Source organism: Pleurodeles waltl, chromosome 6, assembly GCF_031143425.1.
Source record: "Pleurodeles waltl isolate 20211129_DDA chromosome 6, aPleWal1.hap1.20221129, whole genome shotgun sequence".
In the NCBI taxonomy this organism is placed as follows: domain Eukaryota; kingdom Metazoa; phylum Chordata; class Amphibia; order Caudata; family Salamandridae; genus Pleurodeles; species Pleurodeles waltl.
The window spans coordinates 945,803,805-945,825,583 of record NC_090445.1 but is presented as its reverse complement, the minus strand read 5'-3'; the positions used below and the strand labels follow the sequence as shown (position 1 = coordinate 945,825,583).

The window sequence follows — 21,779 nt, the reverse complement described above, 5'->3', positions numbered from 1 at the left end:
TAGCTAGCACTAGCATTAAAAGCATTTCTTCCTGTTATGAAAGGGAAGGTGGTGCAGGTGTTCACGGACAACACTACCGCAATGTGGTACTGCAACAAGCAGGGCGGTGTGGGGTCGTGGACCCTTTGTCAAGAGGCTTTACGCCTCTGGACATGGCTGGAACAGCAGGGCATGACCCTGGTGGTTCAACACCTGGCAGGTTCTCTGAACGCCAGAGCAGACGAACTCAGCCGAAAATGCTTAGAGGATCACAAATGGTGTCTCCATCCGGAGGTGGCGCATGGACTCTTTCAGCAGTGGGGAGAGCCTTGGTTAGATCTGTTTGCCTCTGCAGAGAACGCGCAATATCAGCAGTTTTGCGCGTTGGAGTTTCCAAGGGGGCTATCGCTAGGCGACGCTTTTAGTCGCGAGTGGAGTTCAGGCCTCCTGTACGCTTTTCCGTCTATACCACTTCTGCCCAGAGTTCTCAAGAAAATCAAGAACGACCGGGCCCAAGTAATCCTTGTGGCTCCGGATTGGGCACGGAGAGTTTGGTATCCAGAGCTTCTCAAAATGAGCATCGGTCCTCTAGTCAGGCTGCCTCTTCTGGAGGATCTTCTGTCGCAGCAGCAGGGGAAGGTTCTCCACCCTAACCTGTCAACTCTGCGCCTTCATGCGTGGAGAATGAGCGGCGACAGTTGATGGTTTATGACCTCCCTCCCGAGGTCTGTGATGTCATTCTGGCAGCCAGGCGTCCCTCTACTAAGTCGATCTACGCCTGTCGTTGGAAACGTTTTGTTTCTTATTGTTCAGAGAGGTCTGTTGATCCTCTTTCTTCTTCTCTGTCTAACATCCTTTTGTTTATTTTGTCTCTCGCCCAGCAGGGTTCCTCCTTGGGGACTCTCAAAGGCTATCTTGCAGCCTTATCGTCTTTTCTTCAGTTGCCTGATCAACCATCGCTGTTTAAATCACCTATAGTACAGAGGTTTTTGAAAGGGCTTGTACATCTGTTCCCGCCTGTGCCTTTCGTTATGCCCCAGTGGGATCTTAATTTGGTTCTTACCTTCCTTGTGTGCTCCTTTTGAGCCCTTGCATTACTGTCCTCTCTGGCTGCTCACTATTAAGACAGCCTTTTTGGTGGCAATTACATCTGCCAGGAGAGTGAGTGAGTTGCAGGCTTTATCTTCTAAGCCACCTTATCTCATGATATATCCTGACAAGGTGGTGTTAAGAACTCGTGCCTCTTTCCTCCCCAAGGTGGTGACCCCTTTCCATCTGAGTCAAAATATCACCCTGCCCACCTTCTTTGCACCACCGCATCCCTCTAAGGAAGAGGAGCGTCTCCATCTACTGGACCCAAAAAGAGCGTTATCATTCTACCTTGACCGCACTAAAGAGTTCCGGGTGGACGACCAACTCTTTGTGGGGTATGTTGGTGCAAAGAATTGTCGGGCAGTACAGAAACGATCAATTTTGCGCTGGGTCGTTCTCTGTATAAAAATATGCTACGCTTTGGCGAAGAAGCCGCCTCCCGAGAGCTCATTCCACTAGGGGGAAAGCTGCTACCACTGCGTTAGCACGTGGCGTACCGGTGGTGGACATCTGTCTGGCCGCAACGTGGGCTTCTTTACACATGTTTGCGAAACACTACTGCCTGGATAGCCAGGTGAGAAGAGAGGGGTATTTTGCCCGTTCTGTCTTGCAGGACTTCCTTATATTAAAAAAAAAAAAAATCTCCTTCAGACCCACCGCCATGGGTTATAGCTTGGGTATCTATTCTAAGGTAAGGAAGCTGCAGCTAGAAGTCTCTATCAGATGAACAAGTTACTTACCTTCGGTAACGAGGTATCTGTTAGAGACTCTATCTAGCTGCAGATTCCTTACACCCGCCCAAGCCTCCCCGCTCTGGGGAATTTTTTTCTCATGTGGATATGTGTATATATATGTATATATGTTTCTATGTGTACATATGTATATTTTTGATTTTGGCAACTTTTGCCTCTCTTATAGGCATGAAAGTGTTTTTACTCCAAACAGTCAAAGAGGTTAAATGTATATTGGTTGGTTCTTCCATGACTGTGGAAAAGAACTGACGTACGTGCGGTGAGACGGCGTCTATATAGACAATCGTGATGTCATAGATGGCTCCAACGACGCAGACGACGCACGTGGAGCTGGTCGACGCACGTGGATCCGAACTACGCCGCCGGACGGCACGCGCGCCGGATACTGCTCAGAAAAAACTTCGGATTCGAAGCTGACGCCAGGGAATTCTAAGGTAAGGAATCTGCAGCTAGATAGAGTCTCTACCAGATACCTCGTTACTGAAGGTAAGTAACTTGTTCATCATGCCTGGGAGTGATCTGAACACATACTGAAACTGACTTTCTTCTCAAAAGTCTAAGGGCTAGTTGTTGGAGACGTTGATAGTTCCTGAGATAGGAACGCTTTGTCTTGGGTGGTATCCAAAGCCGCTCCGAGGAGTATTCTGTGTGTGCCGGCTACCGTGATTATAAAAAATTTGCAATGTTTGGGATATATGGCGATATGAAAATATGTATTGTGTAAATCCAGGGTTGTCCTGTAGTCTCCATGGTTGAGGAGATGGAAGATGTCTGGAAGGGTTAGCATATGAAAGAATTTCTTCCATAGATATTTGTTCAACTTTTGAAGATCCAAACGAAGTCGCCACTCCTCTGATTTCTTTTTTATGAGAAAAAATGGGAGTAGAAACCCATTCCCTTTTGAGAGTTGGGAATTTTTTCTGTTGCTTAACAAGATGAGGGCTTCCTTCTGGAGTAAGTGAAGATGAGTTGGTTGCACTCCCTTTGGTGGAGTAGTCAGGGGTCTTGTCTGTAAGTGATGAGGTTGAAAACACATCTTTTAGATGGTATCTGACGCTATTGCTTGGAGAAGTTGGAGATTTTTGCACCCGCAGTTTGTGTTAGATGAGGGATAACTTGCTCTTGCAAAAGATCACTGCTTTTAGCTATTGTCTGTTCCTTGAGGGTTTTCCTTCCATCTCAGCATTTGCTTGGTATAAGCTGCTGCAGGTAGTGGTCGATAGGACTGTTGCTGGTAGTTCTAGGAAAGTACCATCTTGCCTGGCATGTTACCCGTATTTTTACTAGTATGTATGTTTGTTTTTGCCTGTGTCACTGGGATCCTGCAAGCCAGGACCCCAGTACTCTTAAAGTGTGCCCTGTATGTGTTCCCTGTGTGGTGCTAACTGTATCACTGAGGTTCTGCTAACCAGAACCTCAGTGTTTATGCTCTCTCTGCTTTTAAAATTGTCACTGCAGGCTAGTGACTAATTTTACCAATTCTTATTGGCACACTGGAACACCCTTATAATTCCCTAGTATATGGTACCTAGGTACCCAGGGTATTGGGGTTCCAGGAGATCCATATGGACTGCAGCATTTATTTTGCCACCCATAGGGAGCTCAGACAATTCTTACACATGACTGCCACTGCATCCTGAGTGAAATAACGTCCACGTTATTTCATAGCCATTTTACACTGCACTTAAGTAACTTATAAGTCACCTATATGTCTAACCTACACTTAGTGAAGGTTAGCTGCAAAGTTACTTAGTGTGAGGGCACCCTGGCACTAGCCAAGGTGCCCCCACATCATTCAGGGCAAATTCCCTGGACTTTGTGAGTGCGGGGACACTATTACACACGTGAACTACATATAGGTCAATACCTATATGTAGTGTCACAATGGTACATGTAACATGTTTAGGATCATGGAATTGTAACCCCAATACCATTCTGGTATTGGGGGGACAATTCCATGTATCCCCGGGGCTCCAGCATAGAGCCCGGGTACTGCCAAACTAACTCTCTGGGGTTTTCTCTGCAGCTACCACTGCTGCCAACCCTCAGACAGGTTTCTGCCCCCCTGGGGCCTGGGCAGCCCAGTCCCAGGACGGCAGAACAAAGGATTTCCTCTGAGAGAGGGTGTTACACCCTCTCCCTTTGGAAATAGGTGTTAAGGGCCTGAGAGGAGTAGCCTCTCCTGGCCTCTGGAAATGCTTTGAAGGGCACAGATAGTGCCCTCCTTGCATAAGCCAGTCTACACCGGTCCAGGGACCCCTCCAGCCCTGCTCTGGTGCGAAACTGGACAAAGGAAAGGGGAGTGACCACTCCCCTGACCAGCACCTCCCCAGGGGAGGTGCCCAGAGCTCCCCCAGTGTGTCCCAGACCTCTGCTACCTTGAATGCAGAGGTGTGAGGGCGCAATGGAGACCACTGAGTGGCCAGTGCCAGCAGGTGACATCAGAGACCTCTCCTGATAGGTGCTTACCTCTCTCTGTAGCCAAACCTCCTCTGAGGGCTATTCAGGGTCTCTCCTGTGGGTTTCTCATCAGATAACGATTGCAAGAGCTCACCAGAGTTCCTCTGCACTTCTCTCTTCGACTTCTGCCAAGGATTGACCGCTGACTGCTCCAGGACACCTGCAAAACCACAACAAAGTAGCAAGAAGACTACCAGCAACATTGTAGCGCCTCATCCTGCCGGCTTTCTTGACTGTTTCCTGGTGGTGCATGCTCTGAGGGCTGTCTGCCTTCACCCTGCACTGGAAGCCAAGAAGAAATCTCCTGTGGGTCGACGGAATCTTCCCCTTGCCAACGCAGGCACTAAACTTCTGCATCACCAGTCCTCTGGGTCCCCTCTCATTTTGATGAGCGTGGTCCCTGGAACACAGGAGCTGGATCCAAGTGTCCCCGACAGTCCAGTGACCCTTCTGTCTAAATTTGGTGGACGTAAGTCCTTGCCCCCCCAAGCCAGACAGTAATCCTGTGTACTGCGTGAACTGCAGCTGCTAGGGCTTCTGTGCACTTTTGCAAGACTTCCTTCATGCACAGCATATCCCAGGTCCCCAGCACTCCATCCTGCATTGACCAACTCGCTGAGTTGGACTCCGACTTCGTGGGACCCTCTTTTGTTGTGCTGAGACGACTGCCATGCTCAGATCTTCTGAACGCCTGTTCAGGTGCTTCTGCGGGTGCTGCCTGCTTCTGCATGGGCTCTCTCTGTTGCTGAGCGCCCCCTCTGTCTCCTCCTCCAAGGGGCGACCTCCTGGTCCTTCCTGGGCTCTGGCAACACCCACAATCCTGAACCACAATTCTTGCAGCTAGCAAGGCTTGTTTGCGGCCTTTCTGCGTGGAAACAACTCTGCATCCTCCAGCACGCCGTGGGACATCTTCTGACTAAAGGAGAAGTTCCTGGCACCTTCCATTGTTGCAGAATCTTCGGCTTCTTCCACCCGGAGGCAGCCCTTTTGCACCTTCATCCGGGGTTTAGTGGGCTCCTGCCCCCCCGGACGAGGAATCCGTCTTCAGTGCTTTGCAGTCAGTTGTTGTCTTTGCAGAATCGCCTATCTCGACTTTACTGTCTTTCTGGGGTAGTAGGGTAAATTTACTCCTACTTTTCAGGGTCTTGGGGTGGGGTATCTTGGACACTCTTAGTGTTTTCTTACACTCCCAGAGACCCTCTACACACTACACTAGGCTTGGGGTCCATTTGTGGTTCGCATTCCACTTTTGGAGTGTATGGTTTGTGTTGCCCCTAGGCCTATTGTCTCGTATTGCATTCTATTGTGTTCTACAGTGTTTGCACTACTTTTTTTAACTGTTTACTTACCTGATTTTGTTTTGTGTGTATATTTTGTGTATATTACTTACCTCCTAAGGGAGTATATCCTCTGAGATACTTTTGGCATATTGTCACTAAAATAAAGTACCTTTATTTTTAGTAACTCTGAGTAATGTGTTTCTTATGATATAGTGCTTAGTCATATAAGTGGTATGGTAGGAGCTTTGCATGTCTCCTAGTTCAGCCTAAGCTGTTCTGCTTTAGCTACCTCTATCAGCCTAAACTGCTAGAACACTTCTAATCTACTAATAACGGATAACTGGACCTGGCACAAGATGTAGGTCCCACTAGGTACCCACTATAAGCCAGGCCAGCCTCCTACAGTAGTATGGCCTAATTTGCTGCTGAAATGGGTTATATTGGTGAAACCACTGGTAACCTCCTCTGTAGGATGTAAAATCCCTTCCTCTTGCCCCTCAAAGGGGGAGCTTGCGATATTGTAGGGTGCCCAACGATCTTGCAATGTCAGTATCTGCCTTGATGGCCTGTAAGGCATCATCACTATGTTTTCCAAATAGGGATTTGACATTAGATGTCATGGCCTGAATCTTACTCTGTATCTCAGGCCGGAAAGACATTGCTTTCAACCATCCCTGCCACCGTACGACCTCGGTTCCTGTTAGCTGCCAAAAGCCAGTTGATGCTATATCCATAGCACAGTCAATGATTCCTCTTGTAGGATTCTCTTTACTTCCATTCTTTCTTGTAGGACACGAGGTCAATGAGAGCACTAATGTCAGACCACATTTGCAAGCCGTACCAGCTAAATATGGCCAAGGAGGTTGCAGCATGTAGTGTGATTGCTGACATTGAGCTAAACCTTTTGCTGATATGTGCCCTCTCTATCTGGTGGAGCTGAAATAGGCGTGGATGGATTTTTGGACTGGCACTGTTCTGCCTGAGCAAATCACGAAATCCCGCTTTGGGTACCCTATTAGACAGGCAGGTGAATTTTCTGGTGCCTGTTATTTTTTTTTTCTATTTGTGGTAAGAAGGCTGCAACGGTAACTGGATTTTTCATTATGTTTGTGCCCTTCTCCCAGATGTAATCAAATATAGGGATTGCTCACATAGGTCTCTTGGCAGGCTCTTAGAAATCATAAAGAAAGCAGTCAGATTGTTTAACTGTCATTGACATTTGGAATCTTTTTGCCGCTTTTTCCATCAAGTTGTGTAAAGTCCCATTGTCATCCGGAGGAGAGCCCACTGCTTGTGGCACAAGTGGAGATGGAGAGGAGATTAAGTAGGCATCCCATTCATTGGGAATGGACTGAACATCTGCGATTTTCCCTCTTCTCTGTCATCGTCCGATGAGAAGTCATCCCTAGGAGGTGCCACAGTGTTGGAAGCCAGTGGTATATGGGGTTTAAAAGGTTGCAAAATGGGCCTAGGCAATGTAGGAGGCAGAAGTGGAGGTGGATCGCTAGGCTGTTTAAGAGATGGTTGCACAGTGGGCTCTGGAAGTCTCTGGTATTAATCTTGCAACATCCTCTACATGTCTTGAAACAGGTTCAAAGGAATTTGCACCATACTTTCTTGGAAGCAGAATAGCCATAATTGCTAGGTGTGTTCATCCTGCTGCTTTTTCCTTTCAGCACCACTCATCTGCTGAAGTTCATAGTATTCCTCATACTACTGTTCCTCATCCTGATACTTCATGTGGGGCTTCGAAGGGTTTTGGGACGTTCCGAATGGGCTGTTATCATCTGACTCTTCCACATCAAGAAGGTGGCTTGGAGGGTAGGGCGAAACCTTACTAGGCGAGGTGTGCTCAGGAAGCAGCAGTGATCTTATGCTTTTTACTCTAGTTGACGAGCTCATCGTCAAGTCAGTAGTTGCAGTTTTTGAAGTGCACAGACTTATTTGAGATCTTTAGCACTGACAAAGATAACTTTGTTGATGGGCCCCCAGTCGGTGGTATCGCCGTCGACTGCTGTGTCTTCGATGGAGTCTTCATCGACAATACCTCTGCCAACAGGATCAACGCAACAATGTAATAGATGGCATTGTCAATGTAGTTGATGCCGATGGTAATGTTGTTGATGATAGTATTTTTGATGGCGAGATCTTTAAAGCAATCTTTGGATTTGTCATCGGCAGAGGAGGACTTTTCTGGGCACACTCCAGACTTAGAAGAAGTAGTGGTGGTTTCATACCTTTCAGTTTCTAGCAAGTTTTATTTTTTCTCCTTTTGAAAACTGTCTTTGACAGGCTCATGGTGAGTCTTTTTCAAGGACTTTCTAGACTCCTCTGATGTTTTTGGGTCATGCGACCTCTCCCTTTTGCCTGACCTTTTCTGAGGGTCTGAAGAGGTGTCACTGTCCTCCTAATTAGAAGAAGGAGATCTTTTATAGTGTTATTTCTGTAGCTAAATAAGAAGCTTCCTTTGTCAATCCTTCAGGATTTAAGTAGAAAACGTACAACAAATTTTGCAGTCTTTTACCTTATGTTGAAGGTAGAGGCAGTAGATAGAGTCCTTGAGAAGGTCTTCGGAGTGAAGTATTTTCTTCCCACAGGTACCACAGGATCTGAAGAGCCCTTATTTGATCAGTCTGACATGGTAGTAGGTTGTAGAAAAGTTATTTCTAAACTGGTTGAAGAGCAGAGCTCGGGGAGACTCCCTTCACACGATGAGCTGTAAAAAAATGTGAGGGAATGAGCCTCTGTGGGGAGATTCTAGAGGGTGTAGTAGAGTGATCGGCTGGAGTTCTGTTCTTTTTAAATTCCATGGTTAAGTTATGAAAGTGAATGTTTCATTTATCCTATAGTAATGACATGTACTGCTTTATTATGGTACCGTGGGACTCCCACTTTGACAGCGGGAATGATTCAAGCATGTAAATCTATGAAATGAAAAATGCAATACTGGAGAACTACATGTAAGTAACTTATTGTCTTTCATGCCAAGGTCGGAGTAATTGCATTCAATGTTTTTTTCTGTATTTGAGAGCAAAGAATTCTATGTGAGTTAAAATGAGAAATATCACCGTTTTGACCCACATGTTTTTGCTACCTGCTTGATGGATCTGTGTGAAACTTGACATTCCGAATCCAAATCAGATCATTGTTATAAAGAAAGTTTAAAGCAGATTCAAATGGCGTCAAAGTTATGAAGAAACAAAAAATCTCTTTTCCATAAAAACAATTCCCAGACCACAATTTGCAAATGTGCCATTAACTATCACAAGTACTATTGTTGTCACATCCAAGGACTTTGCGATAGCTGTCAAAACTATATTCACTTTTCTGTGTTATGTTTGAATTGTGTTACACCTCATATTGTTCTGTTTAACAAAGAGGAGATTCCTGATGAACATTTGGCTGTGAAAACTTTAATAAAAAGTTATAAATGTTTAAAAAATAATGTTCAGCATTATATTATATTATATTATATTATATTATATTATATTATATTATCTACAGTGTATATTGAAATGACCATTGATTTTTTTTCTATATGATCAAATGTTTCTACATTGCTATCTTTGTTTTGCTGAGCTTAGATCTTAAGCTTAAGATCATACGTATAATATTAGAAGCAGACATTAGATAGTGAAGGACTTCAAATAGGGCAACATGGCATGTTTATTATCCAAAACTGCAATTTTCTATGATTTGAAGTATGAGCTTTAATGCATCAAAAGTAACATTCAGAAAACTTTCAATCCACTTCTCTTGTTTTTGTATTTGTTGGTAGGTCTTATTATTTTATTGTTTTAATGTTGTTCAGAAATGTGCTTTTTGTTTATCAACACATTTGTATTCTTAGGAAAATACTAATTCAGACACAGTCTGCCCAAGAGTTAAGTGCCTTTAATGCCACATCTTCTCAAGGAGCTGTAATGTTGCTAGAAGCATGTGATAAAATGAACCAAATTGAAAAAGATTTGCTTGACTATGGATACAAGGAAAATAGTGCTCAAGTCATTATGCAACATGCAATTGCGCAGAGGTATGTTTTTTTTTTTGCATGAAATATCCATTATTGTTGTACAATGCAATTTTCTTCTAATATTCCATACTATTTTAGCTTTTTGTTAAAAATAATTTTCTCTCATGTTAAAACCAATATTTCATGTGTATTACATTGACCAAAAGCTAAGAATAAAAAAATCATCATCAAGGCAGAAATTATCAATGAATGTATGTCTCATGGCGATCAAGGTATAAATACTACTGTCAGGGAGTTGATTGATTTGCCTCACAGTCCAAGTGTCACTCCTGCTCTAAGAAATGTAAATTGGTTATAATGGCATCAAAGAGTACTACTCTTCTAGTTAACCTGTTTAATATCAGTATATGGTGTCCTAGCATAGCAATTGCTCCACTGTAAGTAAGAACAATAGCTTGCTCCAAAATAAATAGTTTCCCTGAAAAGAACTCTGGAGTATGGATAAGAAATCAGTAACATACTGTACACAGGAATATGATTTAAAACTTGCATGCTGTTTTACTATTTGAAATTGGGTGACTAGTTGACTGGAGTGTGAGCCCTGATTAAGTGGCATCCACAATCTTAGTCGGGGTAGGGCACAAGCAAATCCCAAGTTCACCAGTGCTCAGCCCACCAGTAGCTTGACACAGAGCAGTTAGGCTTAACTTGAAGGCAATGTGAAAAGTATTTGTGGGGCACTTCAAACAATAAAACAATGAAAATAACACACAAAAAGAAACATAGAGCTTAATTAAATAAATAAAACAAGACCACAAAGTGATAAAAATCTAATCAGTAGAACCAGAGATATTGAATTTTGATGTTTTCAGAGGAAATGGCACCAAATGCGTAAATCAGCAACTGTGGATATCTGATCATGCTGGACTAGGACAAAGTCACAAGTTCACGCCAGTCGCGATGAAGAGCTAGCTGGCTACAGGGACACGGTCAGGCCTGCTGTACAGCGTACCTTAAACCCCAGTTTGCGGAGCGTTGCGTAAATCCATGTCGAAGATGCATCATGCAGCTGGACGATTTGTTGGATCCAAAATGTGGCAAGTCTGCGGTGCAAGGTCCTGTTGCATCGATGTGGAAATACCCGCCGATGGTGCTTACGATTAAGTGTCCGGCATCATTGTTGTAGCGTGCAGTCGGTGCGATGCGTCGGTTTCCGAAGAGTTGTGAAGCTGCAATGTGGAGTCCGGCATCATCGTCAAGGCTACTATCGACAAGAGATATGAGGACCTGTGCCAAGAATGCATTGCAAAGTGGCAGTTCCAAAGGTAATGCAGGCTGTGGCAGCGATGTGGGTTTTTGTGACATGTCTAATCCACGCAGCAGTGGAGATGCATTTGTTTTCCTCTGGGTTGCACTGTTGCATTAGAGGCAAAGCACCTGAAGCCCTCTTCCAAAGGTCCAGAACTGGGGTGATACCACTCGGCAGAGTAGACTCACAGATGGCACAGTCCAAGTGCAGTTTCAAGGTTGTTGGATGCCTGTTATGTCCCTGAGGCTTTAGATCAGGAGGCCATCCGACCAGCTCTTAGAGTCGCTCTGGGTTCAAGTGATGTAGGTCCAGTCCTTTTTACTCAGGCAAGAGGGCAGCAGGTCAGCACAGCAGGACAGCAGTTCCTTCGGAGCAGCAGTCCAACAGAGTAGCAGTCCTTGTAGCAGCACAGCAGTCCGTCTTCCTGGCAGATTATCCACAGGTCCAGGAGTGTACTGAAGTAGTGGTGTCTGAGATCCTTTTTCTTTACACAGTAGTGCATTTGACGTGGGGAGAATTTTCTAGAGGCGTGCCGTTGAAATGCACAGATGCTCTACCTTCCCTGCCCTGGCTCCACACTAACTACAAGGGGTATGCAGCCCTTTGTGTTTCCCAAGCATGTGACTAGAGACAGGATGCAGGCACCAAATGGCTAAGCCAAGAAAAATGCCAACTTTCTAAAAGTGGCATTTTCAGAATTATAATTTAAAATCTGACTTAACCATAAGTTAAGGTTTTAAATTAGAATTTCAGAGATGCCAAGCATGAACCAGTTAGGTCTTCTGGTTTGGAAATTACACATATAAAATGTAATAAGGCAACTCTAATGATATCAGATGGAAGGGATAGGCTTGCAGTAGTGAAAAACGAAGTTAAGAGTTTTTCACTACCTGGACATGTAAAACTTAAAAGTACATGTCCAACTTTTTAAATACACTGCACTCTGCACCTTGGGTTGTCCAGGGCCTCCCTCTGGGGTAACATTTGTATTAAAAAGGAAGGTTTGGGCCTGTGAAAAGGCTTATTTTGCTAGGTCGAAATAACAGGTTAAATTCACACACAGGCTCAGCGGTGGCAGGCCTGAGACATGTTTAAAGGGCTAATTATGTGGGTGGCACAATCGGTGCCGCAGACCCAATAGTAGCATTTAATTTACATGCCCTGGGCACATGTCTTGCACTAGGGATGTATAAGTAAATTAAATATGCCATTTGGGTTATGCAAAGTCCTAAGGCAAGAAAAAACTTAGGGGGTTATTACAACTTTGGAGGAGGTGTTAATCCGTCCCAAAAGTGACGGTAAAGTGACGGATCTACCACCAGCCGTATTACGAGTTCCATAGGATATAATGGACTCGTAATACGGCTGGTGGTATATCCGTCACTTTTGGGACGGATTAACACCTCCTCCAAAGTTGTAATAACCCCCTAAGTCTGCAAAAAGTGAGGATGAGACCATGCCAAGGATGCCAGGTCTAATATTTACTTGCCATTGAATACTTTACTGTGCATTGAGCTAATGTTGGGGCAGAACTGTCATTCCCAACCTACACATCACCCTTGAGAGTGCAGAAGGAGGCTGCCTGAAAGCTGAGGCTTTAGTTTTCTGCCCTGAATTAAATAGAGTGAGAATGTGACCAAAAACAGGCACATCACTCAGCCTCCCTCTGGAGCACTGATCAGCACTCACACACACACTGCATTTGCCCTGCACTCACACAAATACTCAACTTGCCCCACACTCACGCAGACACTCACTCTGCACTCACGGAGGCATACTGTTCTCCCTGCACGAACAATGGCATACTGAACTCGCATAACCCACTACACACACTGTAGTTGCACAAGCGTATTGCTCAGCTTATACTCACAACACACACTGAAACTCGGCACTCAGGAATTTACTCTGCATTCACACAGGCACACTGCTTAATCCAAACTCAAAAATGTGCGCACACCACTCTGTAAAATCACAAAGGCACATCCTCGCTCTGCATTCACAAGCACCCCACTCACCTCACACTGCTTCTCCAGCACTCACCGGTCCACTCATGGAGGAAAAGCCTGGCACACGAACGCCCCTGGCAAACCGTCTTGTTAGACTCACCAGCTTATCAGTAAATCGCTTCTGACCAGTCAATATATGCCCACAGAAGCGAAATCCAAATGTTTTAAGAATCAGAACTTTCTAAACAGACATAGTTTGAGACTAAACATGTAGCAGTGATGTCATTTTTAGGATGTCCATCCTTTTAGCAGTTGTTTACCTGAACACCCACTGACCTGGGATTGTAGCATTTTTTAGAGGAATTAATGATATGCCATATGATTTGGGCATTGTGGGCCATGTGCCCAACTCTAGGACAGGTGCAGTCCCCTACACAGTAGATTGTAATTTACATCATGATGTATGACTAGGGCAAATTAACAAATCTATCTTAACGTTTTTTTCTCCCCCCCGTTGGTGTCACTCTATTTGCCTCTTCAGCCACTTCACTGTATTAGTCCTGCCCCACCAATCAAATTTGTTCACTTATTGTGAATCCCAGCCTTGTGTAATACACATCCTTTATTAGATTAATTAAATGAGGTTGTGCAAGCAATAGATTTCATTCAGCAATTAGTCTGCATTTTGTATGCCCCATTGAAGGCTGTCTTAGAAGGCCTGTGAGTGAGCATTGCCTGTGCAGCAGACAGGACTGCCTGCCTGACTATGTTAAACAGCATTGACATCTTCCCTGTTGGCCTCTGCTAGTGAAAACTAGTGGATCGGCATAGTATTAAAATTGACTTCTTCTGGTTTCTGGGGAGGATGTGTAGAGCTGGTTCTGCTATAAAAGCATTGCAGAATTTTAATAAAAGGAGTTAAGGGCATAAGGTGGTCCTGTAACTAGGGTGAATCTGTGAAACTGAGCCAGAGCAACATTGGGCGACAAAACCAGACAGAACCTGTGCATGGAGAAGCAAGGATACAGCAATGAGTGTGTGGAGACCGCCACTTTCACTATCCTGAAAAGGCCCAGGTAAACTTAAATGAAGGTGTATGCTCCCCTTATAGTGACATCATTTTTGAAGCCTTTGGACTCTCACCTTGTTGAAAGAACTCTGTCGCAAGAGTTTCTGCTCAAATTACCTTTGTCCTGTTCTCCATTTTTGTTCACAGCATGAAGTAACCACTCCGCTGATGCTTTTTCTGCTGCTCTGTCTACCCTGTTCCAGATCTGAGAGATCATCTGGCAGGAGTAGCACCAAGTCCTTTGCAATGTTTAAGCAACAAGTTGTAGCGCATCCTGCTGCATTTCAAATAAGCTGGCTGTGTCATTCGGTTTGAATGCTGCAGCCTTCTTAAATGAGGGTACAATCATGAAGATGGAATACGAGTGCTACAACCTCTATTTCAGTGCAACTTCTAACCAACCAGATGTTATATTCAAGATAACTAGCATGCGGGCGGTGTCAAATCCCCTTTCTCAGTACTGTTCCGTAAAGCTATTTTCTGTGGTTTTGTGCAAGTAAATTCAGATCCTAACTATAACTTCCCTCTAACCTTTAATTTTTTTTAAGTGAATTTCTATGTTTTTTAAATTCTATTTCCTAACTATGACATAACATTTTTTTTAAAGTGAATTTCTATGTTTTTTTAAACTCTATTTCCTAACTTTAACATCCCTGTAACCAGTACACATAACTCCGCTTTCTGCAAGCGGGAGCTGGCAAACAGCGGAGCTGCCTGCAAGCGGGAGCTGTCAAACAGCAGAGTTTTCATCTGTTTCCCTGCACACAATTATGCGTGCAGGGAAACAGATGAAAACATTGCTTCTCCAAGCAGGAAGCTGCTATGTAAAGCAGCTCCCTGCTTTTGGGAGCAATGCCGCAGGAGTTGTGAGCCGGCTTGGGCCACAGCGGTCCTGAGAGTCCCTCCACAGTCCACAATTTCTGTTTAAAAATTGATAAAAAATTGGTGGCCTATTCTTGGATAAATAGGCATGGCAGGATTCATTCTGACATGATGCTCATTTCACCAGAATTAAAACGCTTACAGTTACAATGAAAACATGTTCCCACGTTGAAGCTTCACTTCTGTAAAGTATTAATAGGCCTAACATTGTGCACATAGCAAAGCAAAGCAAGTGTGTTTTTTCTGCATTTCCATCTTGATAAGTTATCTGTACTCTGTGATGAAGGATGCAACCTTGCCTTTTTTTAGCGTAATATTTCATATAGTGTCCGTGATGAGTGGGTTCATTTTTGTCATCTGCTGCTGAGACCCAACCCTGCCGCGCATGACAAAAGGCTGTGCACAAAATGGGGATGGGTGGTTATAGGGTGCTGGCCAGAGGGCCTGGGCAGGCCCTGCAGCCAACCCCTGATGCCTGGTTTGGTGATTATAGGGGGTTGTGAGCTGGGACTGGCCAAAGGCCATCCGTGGTGGTGTTTGAATTAACGTATGGTAATTCAATTTACTTTCTCGAGGAAAATGCCTCTGTTGGCATTGTTACCTCTTCACCTTTTGTTGATGCTAGTTATGATTGAAAGTGTGCTTTGGACCCTGCTAACCAGGCCCCAGCACCAGTGTTCTTTCCCTAAACTGTACCTTTGTTCCCACAATTGGCACAGCCCTGGCACCCAGATAAGTCCCTTGTGGCCAGGGAAGGTCTCTAAGGGCTGCAGCATGTATTATGCCACCCTGGGGACCCCTCACTCAGCACATGCACACTGCCTCACAGCTTGTGTGTGCTGGTGGGGAGAAAAAGACTAAGTCGATATGGCACTCCCCTCAGAGTGCCATGCCCACAAGCCACTGCCTGTGGCATAGGTAAGTCACCTCTCTAGCAGGCCTTACAGCCCTAAGGCAGGGGGCACTATACCACAAGTGAGGACATAGTTGCATGAGCACTATGCCCCTACCGTGTCTAAGCCAAATCTTAGATATTGTAGGTGCAGCGTAGCCATAAAGAGTATATGTTACTCCAGTATTGGAACTTTCATAGATTCACATGCTTGAATCATTCCCCGTCGTCGAGATGGGAGTCCCGGTATAATTTTCATAAGTAATGTTAAAACATATTGAAGAGAAAAAAGGCCCTAGGCCTCTTCAATTTGATAGTCTATCAGAGTCATTTTGTAAAAAAAGGACCAAACTTGATCCTCCACCAATCAGGCGACAGCACCCTTCAGAACCTCCTGAGAGAAGCTCTAGCACCTCAGATTTTCTACCGCACGTCGTGCTAGGGAGTCTCCTCAGAGCTCTGCTCTGTTTTCACACCTTTATTCAACTCTTTTTCTCAGAGAAACTCAATTATTTTGATTTGTCAGCCTTTCACCAACTATGTCTGACAAGGAGAAGAAAAGTCTCTTTAGAGACTGCAAGACTTGTGGGAAGAAAAGACTTCATTCTGAAGATCCTCATCAAGATTGCATTTACTGCCTCTATCCAGATCATTCAGCCAAAGACTGTAAGATTTGCCGTACGTTTTCTTCTAAAACCTTAAAGGATAGAGAAGGCAGATTACTAATATGGCTGCAGAAACTGAAGCATAGGAAGGATCCAGTTTCTGGTTCTGAGAGTGAGGAATCTTCCACTTCCAAGAGATCGACTAAAAGGGCAAGATCACGCTCTAGATCTCCCTCACAAACCTCAAGAAAAGCCCTCAAAAAGACTGTTTCAGGGTCTTATAAGGGTCGCAGCCCATCCTCTTCACCAACTAGACTCTCAAGTAGAGAGGGAAAGAAACATTCTTCCAGTTCTGAGAGGCTCAGGAAATCCTCATCTGTTCCACCATCTGTGCCTTTCAAAAAGCCATCTTTTGTGACTGGAAAAAAGTCCTTGTCGACGGATTCCCCGTCGACGGCACCGTCGGTGGGCGCATTGCCGACGACTATAGCGACTTCAGGTGTTCCGTCGTCCACGGCTCCATCGGCGACTTCGTCGACGAGTGCGCCACCGTCGACGAGAACTACAACGACGACTTCAGCGTCGACGACCGTATACTCCTCGTCATCGTCGACGACGCTTACGTCAGTGTCAGCCTTACCGTCGACGGTAGAATCGTCGGCGAAGCTTGCGGCTATTAAAATAACAGTGCGACCAGCATCGACGACACCGTCTACGACACAGTCAGTTTACACGTCGTCGACGAGATCGTCGACGAGGGAAAAATACCAAAAAAGAACGGAAAAGTTAACGCCAACCCACACTTCACCTAGTAAGGTATCCTCCCTGGTACCAGTACACCTTTTGGAGGGAGAAGAAGATTCGGACGAAGATGGGCCTTTTGGTACAGCACACAGCCCCTCTGAATTAAATGTAAAATATCAGGAAGAGGAGGAATTTGAGGAAGCTTATGACCCCCAGGCTTCTTTGGAGCATCAGCAGCATCAACAGGGACCGTATATCCCTTCCGACCTGCTTACTGGCCTTAGAGCCATGTTGGTGGATTACAATAGAAGGTTCCCTCCAGAGGGAGAACAATCTCATCCATTGCCCATTTCTGGTCCTTCTACTCCACGTCAAAGACCGACATCTTTGCATCTTACAGATGTGGCTACACCAGACATGACAATTCCCCAGGACACTGACATCTCAGATGGAGATCAAGAAGAAGGAGAACTCATAGATACTCACTCAGAGTGGGACGAGTATATTATTCCTGCTCCATCTTCTCCTTCTCATTCGAAAGTAGAGTCCCCACCTGAAGACATTGGAGGCTTTCATAATCTCTTAGAGAGGGCAGCCAAGCGTTTTGCATTACCGCTACCTACGAAACAAACGGATTGTTTCCTTTATGATTTTAAAGAGCCCTTTCAGAAGTCTGTGCGTTCCATCCCCATGGTGAACTATTTGTGGGAAGAGGGCCTTAAAGTTATGACTAGTCCAGCTACTGTCATAGCAGTTTTACCACGTCTAGACAAGAAATACAAAGCTCCCGATGATGCCCCAGCATGCTTGACAGGCCATCCTCCTCCAGATTCGGTAGTAGCTCAAGCGGCTCAAAGAAGATCAAAGAATCCTTCTTCTCCGATTTCCGCGCCCCCAGATAAGGATGGTAGGAGGCTAGATTACATAGGAAAGAGATTCTCTTCTATGGCCAGCCTAGTTCTGAGAGCTGCCAACTCCTTGGCTATTTTGTCTTGATATGACAGACAGCTTTGGGCAGATATTGCACCCTTTATTACTCAGCTGCCGGAAGACGTAAGATCAGAGGCAAATAAGACGATGCAAGAGGGTCAACGCGCATCGGCAGAGCTGATAGACTGCGCAATGGATATAGCGACCACTGCTTTCAGACAGCTAGCAGGCGCTGCTGTATTAAGAAGACAGGGCTGGCTCAAAGCCACTTCCTTTCGTCCAGAAGTCCAGAATAAGATCCTAGACTTACCCTTTGATGGCCAAGCGTTATTTGGGAAACATGTGGACGAAGCCCTACAGTCAATTAAAACAGACACGGACACTGCAAGATCACTAGGAACCCTGCAGTATCGGAAGTCGTCCTTTCGCCCTAGGGGGCGTGGCCAGCCTTCTTAGAGAGGAGGGTATCAACAACAGAGATACTCTTCCTACCCATCATCGTCACAACAATATCGGCCATACTATACCCAAAGACAATCGACTCAACCGGCTTATAATAGGCCGGCAGGCCGTGGACGCTCAACCCGTCCTGCTAGGGATGCAGCTCGTAGAACCTGATGTTCTCGAGGCTCCGGCTACGCCCAGTCCGCCTCCTGTCACCCTGGGCGGAAGAGTTTCCTTATTTCTCAGTCACTGGCAAACTATTACGTCAGACAAGTGGGTCCTACAATTAGTAGAACGGGGCCATACTTTAGAATTTGTCCAAAAACCTCCCTCAAATCCTCCCCGCAGGACTCCGTCAAGATACCCTCAACAACTCCGAGAAGAGGTCTACAAGCTCCTTCTCAAGGGAGCTATAGAGAAAGTGCCTCGGAGTCAACAAGGAACAGGATTTTATTCCCGGTTCTTCATAATTCGAAAAAAGTGGAAGGATTGGAGACCGATCCTCGATTTACGGCAACTAAATGTATACCTAAAGAAGCAATCGTTTCGAATGATCAGTCTGCAAGACGTCCTTCTGCGTCTCAATCAAGGAGATTTTATGTCATCACTAGACCTCAAGGACGCATACTTCCACATACCAATCCACCCTGCCCACAGAACATTTTTGAGATTCACCGTAGCCGGGAGCCATTACCAATATCGCGTCCTTCCCTTTGGGCTCAAATCAGCCCCAAGAATATTTACCAAGTGCCTAGCACCAGTGGCAGCCTTTCTCAGGAGAAGAAAGCACCAGGTCTTTCCATACTTAGACGACTGGTTAATAAAGGCAAAGACTTACACGAGAGCACACAAGTCAACAAGAAGGTGCGTTTCCTTGCTGACCAATCTCGGATTCACCATCAACTGGGAGAAGTCCAACCCTCTACCAGGCCGCAATATTACTTTTCTGGGAGCGGAACTGAACACGGACTCCGGCATCGCATGCCCCACGGTAGAGAGACAACAAAGGTTGCTAACCCTAGGGAGTTTCATACGCAAAAGACGAAAGGTTACAGTCCGTCTCTTCAAATCTCTATTGGGCATGATGTCTTCATGCATACCTCTGATCCCTTTGTGTCGACTAAAGATGCGCCCCTTGCAGGAGCAGCTAAACCGTCAATGGCTTCAAGTATCAGGAACTTTCGAAGACCAGATACAAATTACTCCGACAATGGTCAAAACCCTCAAGTGGTGGTCTCTAAAGCATCATCTCTCTATCGGCCTCTCGTTTCTTCAACAACCAGCCCCGTGGACCATAACAACAGATGCCTCACTGGAAGGCTGGGGCGCAGTATTACAGGACCTGAAGATAAGTGGCAAATGGCCAACTCATCTGACATCAAGACATATCAATTGGCTAGAACTCAGGGCAGTGCATCTCGCCTTACAAGCGTTTCTCCCAAGGATCCATGGATCGCGAGTGGTGATAAGAACGGACAACACCACTACGATGCACTATCTCAACAAACAAGGAGGGACGAGATCTCTCACCCTCTCCAGGGAAGCCCAAGCGATCTGGCACTGGGCCTCGCAGCAATGCGTCACAATATCGGCGGTGCACTTGCCGGGAATAAACAACAAGGCATCGGATGCACTCAGCAGGCAGAAATCGGACTGCCACGAGTGGGAACTAGACCAGACGGTACTCACCCAGATTTTTTCCCAGTGGGGAACACCAACAGTGGATCTGTTTGCGAAGAAGACCAACGCCAAATGCCAGTTCTTCGCAAGCTGGCATCACCAAAAGGGATCTTGGGGGAATGCGTTTTCGATAGTCTGGTCCGACATCTTTGCTTACGCCTTTCCTCCCATTCCATTGATCCCAAGGGTCCTCACGAAGATGAAAACAGAACCGTGCACTCTCATACTGATAGCCCCGTACTGGCCGCGCCAACATTGGTTCACAGAGCTCCTCATTCTCTCAGTCAAACCTCATATTCCGCTGGAGCCGGTACCTCATCTGCTAACAATGAACAAATGCCAAGTTCGACACCCCGATCCGCAGTCAATGCGGTTAGCGGCATGGCTCCTCACCACAGAGAATTTGCGCATTTGAATATCCCGCAGGACTGCAGAGATATTTTGTCACAGGCCAGAGCGGATAGCACGAACAAGGCGTATCAGTGTAAATGGAAGAGATTCTGTACCTGGTGTCATCAGTGTCAAATCGACCCGTTTCTTTCACCACCAGAAGGGATTTTGCCTTATCTCTTAGAGTTAGCCCGATCTGGCCTGGCACATTCGTCCATTAAAGTTCATGTAGCAGCCATAGCTGCATACAGGCGTTCGGATGACACACCCTCGCTTTTCTCTTCTCGGCTGATTAAAAGGTTTTTAAAAGGATTATTCAGGGTTTACCCTCCTTTCAGACCTCCACCTCCTTCGTGGAACCTGAACATTGTTTTGGCGCAACTGATGAAGCATCCTTTTGAGCCTATCCACCGTGCTTCCCTCAAGCATTTATCGTGGAAGGTCGCCTTATTAATAGCCCTTACATCAGCTAGGCGGGTCAGTGAGGTACAAGCGCTCTCCATCCAAGAGCCATTTCTGCAGCTTAAACAAGATAGACTACTAATGCGCACTAACCCGCATTTTATTCCTAAAGTCCCGTCAGACTTTCACATTAACGAACCTCTGGTTTTCAAGTCTTTTTTCCCTCATCCATCTACTCCAGCGGAGAGAGCATTACATTCTCTAGATGTGAAAAGATGCGTTCAATTTTATTTGGACAGGACAAAAGCTTTTCGGCGCTCTAATCAGCTATTTGTGGCGTACAGTGCCCCTAGGAAGGGGTACCCACTATCCAAGCAGAGTATTTCAAGATGGATCGCCTCTGCTATTCGTTTCTGTCATCTAGCAGCGGGCAAACCTTTGCAGTCATCTGTGCATGCTCACTCGACGAGAAAGGTCTCATCGCCAGCGGCACTATTTGCCGGAGTGCCACTACAAGACATATGTAGGGCAGCAACATGGAAGAGCTGCCATACCTTTACTAAACACTATTGCTTGGAGTCCCTCTCGCACGGAGAGGTAGCACTGAGCCAAGCGGTTCTCAGGAATCTCTTCAGGTGAAGGTGACCTACTTCTCCTACATCCCCCCATCCTAACAAAGGTATGCACATTAAGGAATGTATCTAAAGATAATACAATACTGGTTTGTTATTCGAATTTCATCATGTATCTTCATAGGAATATTCCTATTTATATTACAAATAAGAAGACATTTATATGGATATGTATATATACATATATATATATATGTGTATATATATATATATGTATATATATATACGTGGGTATATATATATAGATGTGTATATATGTAGATGTACATATAGAGAGACAGATGTCAGTATGATTATATGCTTCGTTAATTTATACAT

General features: G+C 45.4%; 1 protein-coding gene across 2 annotated transcripts in view; it reads left to right on the top strand.

Annotated features, from left to right (window-relative positions):
- Positions 1-21,779, top strand: part of CFAP46 (cilia and flagella associated protein 46) — a 1,580,346-nt gene that overhangs the window by 811,908 nt on the left and 746,659 nt on the right. For both annotated transcript variants that reach the window (XM_069239769.1, XM_069239768.1), the window contains exon 41: positions 9,414-9,596. In XM_069239769.1, coding sequence (XP_069095870.1) covers positions 9,414-9,596 — 183 coding nt within the window. The remainder of the gene's footprint in view (positions 1-9,413; positions 9,597-21,779) is intronic.